Consider the following 9,092-nt stretch of genomic DNA (forward strand, 5'->3'; position numbering starts at 1 on the left):
TCAAGAAATAAACCCATATTTTTCTAGAATAATCATCAATAAAGAGGATAAAGTATTTACTCTTACCAAGAGAATTTGGATTGATTGGTCCAGAGACATCGATGTGTATGGGCTCTAGCGGTTTTGTCACTCTTGACGTTGATTCCTTTGGAAAGCTTTTCCGGAATTTCTTCCCAACTAGACATCCTTCACATAGTTGGTCTGGATGGTTTATACTAGGCAAGCATCTCACCGTCTCCTTCTTTGACAAACATTTTAGACTGTCGAAGTTGAGATGTCTGAATTATAGATGTCATAGCCACGAAGAGTCAGTATAGCAAGTCTTGAGACACTTTGCAACATCATTTTGAATGTTCAAGAGGGACATTCTATTCTTTTACATAGGCACCTTATCAATCAAGTTATGTCTACAATCTCTTAAGAAAAGACTATGTTCTTTCAAATGGATGTCATATCCTTTCTCTAATAATTGTCCCAAGCTCAAAATATTATTCTTCATGTTATGAACATAGTAGACATTGGATATGAATTGATGACTCTCATTCTTCAAGCGTATAAGAATTTTACCTTTGCCTTTGACCGGTATCTTTGAGTCATCTCCAAATGAGACATTGCCAGTTGTCGCTTCATTGATCTCTACGAACATGCTTCGATCGCCGTACATGCGATTGCTTGCGCCAGTATCGAGGTACCATTTGTTTCTTTTCTCTTCAACTTGGTTTTGGCACGCGAGCAACAAAGTTTCTTCTTCTCCGCCTTTTTCTTCTACAAAGTTAGCTTTCTCCACAACTTTCTTTGAGAATCTACACTCAGATGCATAGTGACCGATCTTGTTGCAGTTGAATCACTTGATTTGTAATTTGTCACACCTCGACCATGAATTTACTCTTCCACGACCTCTTGTTGCTTGTGGATTCCAACTTCTTTCTCCATTGTTAGAGTAGTTGTTGTAACTGCCTCTTCCTTCTCCTTCATGTCCTCGTTCATGTCCACAATCTTGGCCACGACCTCGTCCTCTTTGACTCTTGTAATTCACATAGCTTGTTTCCTTTATGTTGATTTCTAGTAGTTTTTCCATAGCCTCATTTTGTTTATTTTTTCTCTTTTGTTTTTCTCCGCATGCTTGTAAGAAACTCATGAGTTGTTCAATAGTCATGGTCTTTAAATTCATGTTTCTTCAATGTTGGTAACAATGAAGTCAAAACTTGGATTTAAAATGCGAAGTATTTTCTCCATGACTTTCACCTCATCAACATCTTCGCCATTTCTTTTAAGTTGATTGACTACGGCCAATACTCAAGAAAAATAATCAGAAATTGACTCAGACTCTTCCATAAATAAACGTTCAAAATCACCTCTAAGAGTTTGAAGACGAATTTTTTCACCTGTTCCACTCCTTTGTTGCAAGTTTGAAGTTTGTCCCATGCTTCTTTGGTCGTCGTTGCGTTGGAGATCTTCTCAAATGTATCTTCATCCACCGATTGATAAATGAGGAAGAGAGCTTTCTTGTCTCTCTTTCTTGACTCCTTCAATGTCTCCTTTACACATTGACTTAGCGAGGCTTCATCTTGCTCCTTAAAGCCTTTCTCAATGATATCCCACACATCTTGAGCTCCTAGTAGCGTCTTCATCTTGATACTCCATTTGTCATAGTTGTTCTTTGTGAGCATCGGCATTTGGAAAGGGAAACCTACATTCGTCATTTTTTTAGGGACCTTGAAGCTCTGATGCCACTTTGTTGGAAATAAACCCTTTTTGTGTTTAGGGAAAGTGTGTGCGAATATTAGAGACTTGAATAGAAACTTGGTAGGTAGGAGAATTATTTATGAAAGAGAGAACTTTGTATTTTTGTTTGATGCAAAAGTGTAGGATTACATCTCTATTTATAGTACTCTAAGGAGAACTCTAGACACACTAATTCTAGAGAATTCTCAACTCTAGATATTCAAAGAGTATTCTAGAAAATATTACAATCTTAAGAAAAAGCTAGATACTCCAAATACTACAAGGCTTTTCTAGAAATATTACCCAAAATAAACTAAGCCCAAAACTCAAATAATAAGATTAGGCCCAAATCAAGTTTAATATTTCAACACAATGATGATATTTTGAACAAGGAGAAAAAGGCTAAAATCAAGCTAGAGAATGTTTTGAACATTGAGGGAAGTTTTTGGAAGGAGAAGACTAGTGTGAATTGGCATTGTGGTGGAGATAGAAACACAACCTATTTTCATAGGTTGGCCAAAATCAAGCAGACTTGCAACAAAATCAATGTGCTCAAGATTAATGATAATGTAACCTCTGGTCGTATTGTTATTGTTGATCATATTGTGAATCACTTTACCTCTATTTTTTCCTCCTTTAATTCTCTACAGGATAATCAGCTTGTTGAGGAGACTATTCCTAGCCTGATTTCTAATCAGATTATGTTATACTCATCAAGATTCCCTCTTCGGAAGAGATCACTGCAACAGTTTTTAAGATGAACAGGCAAGGAGCTTCTAGATCCGATGACTTCGGTGCTTATTTTTTTTTCAATTGTACTGGGATATTCACATTTTTTAAAAATAAATGTGTTGAGTTTGCCTTATTATTGACACCCAAAATCACTCATGTGTTAAAAAAAAAAGAAAAAAAAAAGACTTTTAATAACGCCTTTTAAGAAAAAGTTATTAAATATTCAAGCTTACAATAGCAATTTTATACAAAGCGCTACGAAAGACCTATTAAATCCAATTAGAAATAGGAGCTATGATAACACTTTTTGTTGAGCGCTATTTTAAGTGAAATTTTTAATAGCGCTTAAAAACGTTATTATAGAGAGTAAACATATAATCGTAGGAACTTTAATAGCATTTAAAAGGGCTATCAAATGTTTAAAAAATGCTATTAAAGATCTTTTATGGTGTAGTGTTTTCACTTGCTTAGGGGAGCAATTTTAAAATCTCTGACTTTTTATTGCCCAAACCACCTTTTGTATATACTATCACTCAACTAATCCAACACACCTTACTCGTATCTAACCCTCTACTCCAAAGCAAGATCCTCTAAAGACACAATAACCGTAATAATGCTTTTGAACCTTTAAAAAAGAATAAAAATAAAACAATGGTTGAATAAATTAAAGAAAATATGTTTCTTTTATATAAGTCAATGAACAGTTTGAAAACCAATTCAAAACCTTGTAAAACCACTTTAATTCTTCATACATTAAATCATTCACCTCTTCAATTAAGTATTCTTAAATTGAACCACGCATTGTCCCAACAAACTCTCCTTGGCCCTTATTTAATTCAAAAATTCTTTATCCATTATCTTTCTCTTATTGAAATAAATTTCCTAGCTAGTGCATCCCAAATTTATAAGTATTAGCGTCTAGAATTATCATAAATAGAGTATCAAACATTGGTATTGTTACATAAACATAGCATAGGTCTCACAAGAATATAAGCAACTCACATGATACTTCAAATGTGGATACAAAATACGACATATGTCATAATACAAAACAATTAAAGATGCAACAGAAAGCAACACAAAACATAATCATGTAATCTTCAAGTCATCTTATCTTTTCCTTTTCCGAGCACCTGTTTATCTAGAAATAATTCAACAACGAAGAGTGAGATAGATCATTTTGAAACATACTTTATTTATTACTCATCCCCATATTTTGGGATATGAATGCAATTATCCTTCCATCAACATATGCCACAAAATGTGTCTAGCATCACAACGTCTAGTTATGAATCATATGTGTTGAAGGTCATAGAATACCTAATCGTCACATATCATAAATAGAGTATAGATAATCCAAGTTCTAAAGTCTAGATTTTTTTAATGATTATTTTTTATTGATAATAAAAATCAATGTTCAATGTAAATTATATAATTTAATAATAAATTTGCAAAAAATATTTTTACAAACTAAATTTGTATTTTTCTAATTGTTTTTCTTTGAAAAATGGATAAAAATGTTTTACTAAATGTATAAAAGAAGATGAAATAAACCATGCATAATTAAATATATATAGTGTGATGTAATGCGTATTAATTATATATTCAAATTAATTTCTAATATAAAATCAAAAATAAAAATCTAACCTCGAATTTTCACATGATGAAACTCATCTGGAGTGTCCGAAAGAGTTGCCTCTGAGTCATCTTAATATCAAAAGAAAAATAAGAATAAATTTTAAAATTAGATCATCCAAAATAGAGAGAACATATCTATAATTATATAAATATAAAAGAGTTTCATATTTAGTCTCTCCGCTGAAAAAAAGTTTTATATTGATCACTTAACTTTTTAAAACGTATCATGGTAGTCCATTTCATCTAATTATCGACATATTTAAGAGTTTTTTTTATCGTAAATTAGACGAAAATGATTAATATGATAATTTTTTAATAATTAAGACGCCAATATTATACATTTCAAATTAAAAGACAAAAATGAACTCCTAGGTTAACATTGAGACCAAAAAGAGATATTAAACAATATAAAAATTATCCATAATCTACTAAAAGTTTAGAAAATGTTATACAATAAAGTTATACATATTTATAAGCCAAATATGAGATATACTTGTTACTACATTTTAACAACATAAATAATATTTGAATATAAATAGAGATATTTTTCTGAATAATTTGTACACACCTTCAGATTCAGGTTGTTTATTGTCAAACCAATGTAGTAGATTGTAGTGAGCATCAGCCAGAAATTTTTCAACAGCCATTTTTTCTTCTTCTCTCTTACTTTTCTCTGATAAGGTTCTCTTAGTCTTCTCAGCATCCTTTTTTTTTTTAAATGTAATAGTAAAATGTTAAAGATTAATATATAAAACTTACATTTATAGTAATGAAAAATATCAAACTAATAGTCAAATTTTATAAACTTACATTAGTAGTTTTTCCAACTTTTCTCAATTGTCTCTTTTTTTTGTTGATTTCACTTGGACGTTCACCTGTCTTCTCATATCTTCTAATCTCATTTAGAGATCGACATGAAAAATTTTGTGTTCTATGTACAAATTTCTGAAAAAAAAAATCCATTAATATAATTGATGACTTATTTTAATAGAAAGTAGTAACATTATATGTTTGTAAGGTAAGAAAAAAACGAAAAAGAAATGGTATAACACCTTGAAAAATAATAAAATAAGAATTTAAGGAGAAAAGAAAGAGGTATATTATTCAGTTTTGCATAACAAAAGAATATTGTTTTTCTCGTTTATTTCTATTTTTTGAAGTTTTAAAAAAAATCTGAAAGTGAAAGTCACATAAGTAGTAAGTACAAAGATTGAGGTTTTAAATTTTTGATGTATACATACATTGTCCCATCTCTGTTCATTCTTTCGATATTTTCGGAAGTGCTTCCAAATAGTATCATCATAATTTCCTTTGTAAAGCTGTGTTTCTTCAATCCATGATGGATCTCCAATCTAAATCCATAAATACATACACAAACATGTGAGTTGGTGTGTATAAATATATAAACATTGTATTTATAAAGAATTCAAAGAAATATTGTACCAATAAAAAAGAATCAAATGTCTTTGTTAGATGGAAGTGTCTTTGCTAAAAGTGTTTAGTCTTAGGCTATTAAAGTGGGTCAGGTTGTGTGCTATAGGAGGAAAAAAAGACCTTTTCAAGCCTTCTTTTTTCTCTTTCTCTTAGTGTAGGCAAACCGAAAGGTAAATACAGTTTTGTTAGCTTCTTTCATTCATCAAGCCATCTATTCTAGTGCTGACATGTCTATAGGGGTAGGAAGGAAGGGACAATGGCCCTGGCTTCCTTGGATTGCATTTCTTTTATGGATGACACCTTTAATCCTAGGTTTTTTTTTGTCGTTAGGAGAAGTGAGTCGGGTGTGGAGATGGATAAGTCCGGTTCAGTTAGATTTTATGATGGATCATGTTTTTACATAATTAAAATGGGCTCAAGTTCACGATTGGTTTTTCCGACGGTGTAATGGGTTAGCCACTTTTCTTCGGGGACTCAATTTTCTAATTCTCTTAATTTTTTTAGAGCGTTTGGGGTTTATCCTCTTCTTCGATTATTTATCAGGACCGTTCTGGTTTCTCTTTGACTATTCTTTCTCCTATGGTTCTCGGTAAGCTCAGTAGGAGGCTTTTTTTATCTGGATGGCGATATTGTAAAGACGGTTGTTCCTTATTGGTTAGGTGGCCCTATTCATTTTGTTCCCTGATTATTCTTGCAAAGGAATCGAGACATTTGTTATTGGTCTCTTCACTTGTGAAGAGTTTTTCTAAGGATTGGAAAAGGGATCTCCCTCAAGTAAATGCTATGGGAAAACGAGTTTCGACTTTACCTACCATCCAGAAGGAGAGGTTAAGGTAAGCATATCCAATTATCTCCTAGTTTTTTTAGTTGATGTGGCATCTATTAGTGTACCGGTTACAATAGTGATAGATCCGAGTGTTTTGGGATGCACTCAGTCATCTTTTTTAAGGTTCATCTAGTGATTTGATCTAACTTTTCGTTTCAGAGTGTGGTTAATATTGCGAATTCAAATTTTGAACAACAGTTCTAAATAGGTGATGTTATATTTCTCTTAAGATGATCATCTAGTTGTTGAGAGTTTGGTTTGATATATATATATATATATATATATATATATATATATATATATATATATATATATATATATATATATATATATATATATTTATTTATTTATGGGGGTTATTAAGAAGAGGAAAGTGAGAGAGTTGTTCAAGGATTGTTAATTGGATTTTCTATCAATTCAATAGGTTAAGATGGGGAGGTGGATGATTTTCTATGTAGTTCTCTACGAGGTAATGCAACCTGCAAATGGAGTTACTCCCTTGTGGTTGACGCTAATGGTGGGTTACTTTTGATATGCGATAGTGCGAAAGGGAATGTGATCTTCTTGTTTTCTAGATCAAGTCTTCTTGTTTTATGGATCTACCTTTACTAGGAAGGAGGTTCACCTGAATTCATTTGAATGTGATCTCTATGAGTAGGTTTGATTGGGTTCTTTTTGTTAGCTGGGTGGGAAGAGAAGTGGGGTCGGGTAGTCTTTGAATTTTGGTATGAGATGTCTATGATTACTTTCCGATTGTTTTGAAGCATCCCTCTTGGAGGAAGGAGGTTCAGGAAAGATGGATGGCTTGCATGCCGAAGGATAAGTTGAGAGTCCATAAAGAGACTCGTAAGGTTTTGAACAATGAGGTGTTTAAAGGGTTCAAGGTGGTTATAGAGGGGTTTGAGGTGTCTCATCTCTAATATGTTGATGATACATTATTGATTGGTTTTGTGACAACCTTCTAACTTTCAAAGCGGTTTTCAAAAGTTTTAGACTTGTCTCGAGTCTCTAAATGAACTTTGTCAATACCTATTTGTTTACTGTAAATATGAGTATGACTTTTTTAGAATTCGCGAAAGATTTCTACACCGTAAGGTGGATTAAGTATTTTTGAAAATTTTGTTATATTCTCGATGAATGATTCCAACAATAATTAATAATTTTTACGAGGTTTAAAACAAACAATGTGGGCAAATTTTTTTAAAAGAATTGCACATCTGCAATGATTAAACAAAACTTATAACAATTAAGAAAAAAAATAGTATAAGTGCATAAAAGAATAAGCAAAAATAAAAAGCATTTCTTTTATAATCAAAATTCCTTAAAAGCAAACTATCACAAATTAAAAATCTATAATCTTATTGCCATGATATGATCATGAGAGGTAAATAAGACTAGGCTTTATTGAAATTTATGAAAGTTAGTAATCAAAAAGCTATAACTATGTACCTCCACATTGGTTATGGTAGATTCATTAGCCAATCTATACGACGATATGGGAACTGCTGCAATTGGTCCATTTGTATTTGTTGATATCAATGGAAGTTGTTCAACCTAAAAGAATAACATAAATAATTAGATATATTATCTATTCAAAACAAAACATTAAGAAAAGCCGTCACAGAATAAAAATCTAAATTCAAAGATAATATATATGATATGCAAATGTTCTCATGAAAAATGAACACTATTAATATGAAGAATAAAAAATACCTTTTATACAATGGCTCATTCAAACTTTCAAAAATAAAAAAATTTAAAATTTAAAATTTAAAAGGATTTTTAGGTCTCCTTAAAAAAACTCTTTTACTATCTATTAATAAATAATAAATTGAAGTATTGTGTAAATAACAAGTTTAAGAATTATGTAAAGTTCACGCAACTCGCATAATCGTGTCGCGAGTTACGTCTAAATTAAAATTTTATAATAAGATTAAACTTTGTAGAAGTAATAGTTCAGTTGGATCTCATCAGTTCAGAATATAGTAAATCAAAATGTTAACTCTTATTAATTTAAAACTTTGCTAGAAAAATTATGCCCTAAACAAAAATTAGATTTCCCCTTGTAATTTGTAGTGAATTTTAACCATCATAGGAAAATCATAAAACAAAAAAGATGATTTTAAGAACTCAAATAAAATTGTAAGTAGACTTAATTACCTGTTCTTCATGTTCATGTTGATCGATCAATGCATGTTCATGTTGATCGATCAATGATGAAGATGAAAGTTTCTCTTGATTGTCATCCGAACCAACAGAACCCATTTTTACAACTGCTTGTAAGTTTATAAAATCAAAATATTTTAAAGCGTAATTCACACTCATTTTTTATATAGGGGACTGAATATCTAGACGCTACGTTCTGGCAAAGTTTGCCACATCATACAATATATATTTTTTATTTGACTTTTATTATAAAAGTATCTTTTATTTAACAATTTTTTTTGAAAAGTTCTTTTATATATGTCTTTTTATTTAATAATATTTATGACATATAAAGAGAGATGAATATAACTGAGATGTCTTGGTTGTCATATTTTATTTTTGAATTTTTTTATTAAAAAAAATGTTTTTATATGAATTTTTTTACTAATATTTAATATTTTAATCAATTTTATTGACAAACTTTCATATGTTTGTAACTTATTCCAAAGCAATAACCAATAATATGAAATTTTCAATTTTTCATTATCAGCCAATTTATTTTTATTATTATTAAATATGTATAAACTTTGAC

At 30.7% G+C, this 9,092-nt stretch overlaps 2 protein-coding genes across 2 annotated transcripts; both read right to left on the reverse strand.

Moving 5' to 3' along the window:
* Window positions 1–376: 376 nt before the first annotated feature.
* LOC127121669 (uncharacterized) lies at window positions 377–1,703 on the reverse strand. Its single transcript, XM_051052121.1, has 3 exons — window positions 1,386–1,703; window positions 870–1,159; window positions 377–803 (listed from the first exon to the last, which is right to left on the reverse strand). Exons 1-3 carry the CDS (start codon window positions 1,701–1,703, stop codon window positions 377–379), a joined length of 1,035 nt encoding a protein of 344 aa, XP_050908078.1.
* Window positions 1,704–3,393: 1,690 nt separating this feature from the next.
* LOC127117727 (uncharacterized) lies at window positions 3,394–8,671 on the reverse strand. Its single transcript, XM_051047826.1, has 7 exons — window positions 8,516–8,671; window positions 7,805–7,909; window positions 5,337–5,447; window positions 4,906–5,040; window positions 4,664–4,799; window positions 4,105–4,164; window positions 3,394–3,598 (listed from the first exon to the last, which is right to left on the reverse strand). Exons 1-7 carry the CDS (start codon window positions 8,618–8,620, stop codon window positions 3,558–3,560), a joined length of 693 nt encoding a protein of 230 aa, XP_050903783.1. The 5' UTR covers window positions 8,621–8,671; the 3' UTR covers window positions 3,394–3,557.
* Between the last annotated feature and the right edge of the window lie 421 nt (window positions 8,672–9,092).

This window comes from Lathyrus oleraceus, chromosome 2, assembly GCF_024323335.1.
Source record: "Lathyrus oleraceus cultivar Zhongwan6 chromosome 2, CAAS_Psat_ZW6_1.0, whole genome shotgun sequence".
NCBI classification, from domain to species: domain Eukaryota; kingdom Viridiplantae; phylum Streptophyta; class Magnoliopsida; order Fabales; family Fabaceae; genus Lathyrus; species Lathyrus oleraceus.

Coding starts and splice junctions, on each gene's coding strand:
- LOC127121669 (XM_051052121.1), bottom strand. CDS start 1,703: ATGACGAATGTAGGTTTCCCTTTCCAAATGCCGATGCTCACAAAGAAC. Junction 1,160..1,385: donor GCAACAAAGGAGTGGAACAG/GTGAAAAAATTC, acceptor ATGAATTTAAAG/ACCATGACTATTGAACAACT. Junction 804..869: donor AGAGTAAATTCATGGTCGAG/GTGTGACAAATT, acceptor ATCTGAGTGTAG/ATTCTCAAAGAAAGTTGTGG.
- LOC127117727 (XM_051047826.1), bottom strand. CDS start 8,620: ATGGGTTCTGTTGGTTCGGATGACAATCAAGAGAAACTTTCATCTTCA. Junction 5,448..7,804: donor CTACCATAACCAATGTGGAG/GTACATAGTTAT, acceptor TTATGGATTTAG/ATTGGAGATCCATCATGGAT. Junction 4,800..4,905: donor AAGTTGGAAAAACTACTAAT/GTAAGTTTATAA, acceptor AAAAAAAAAAAG/GATGCTGAGAAGACTAAGAG.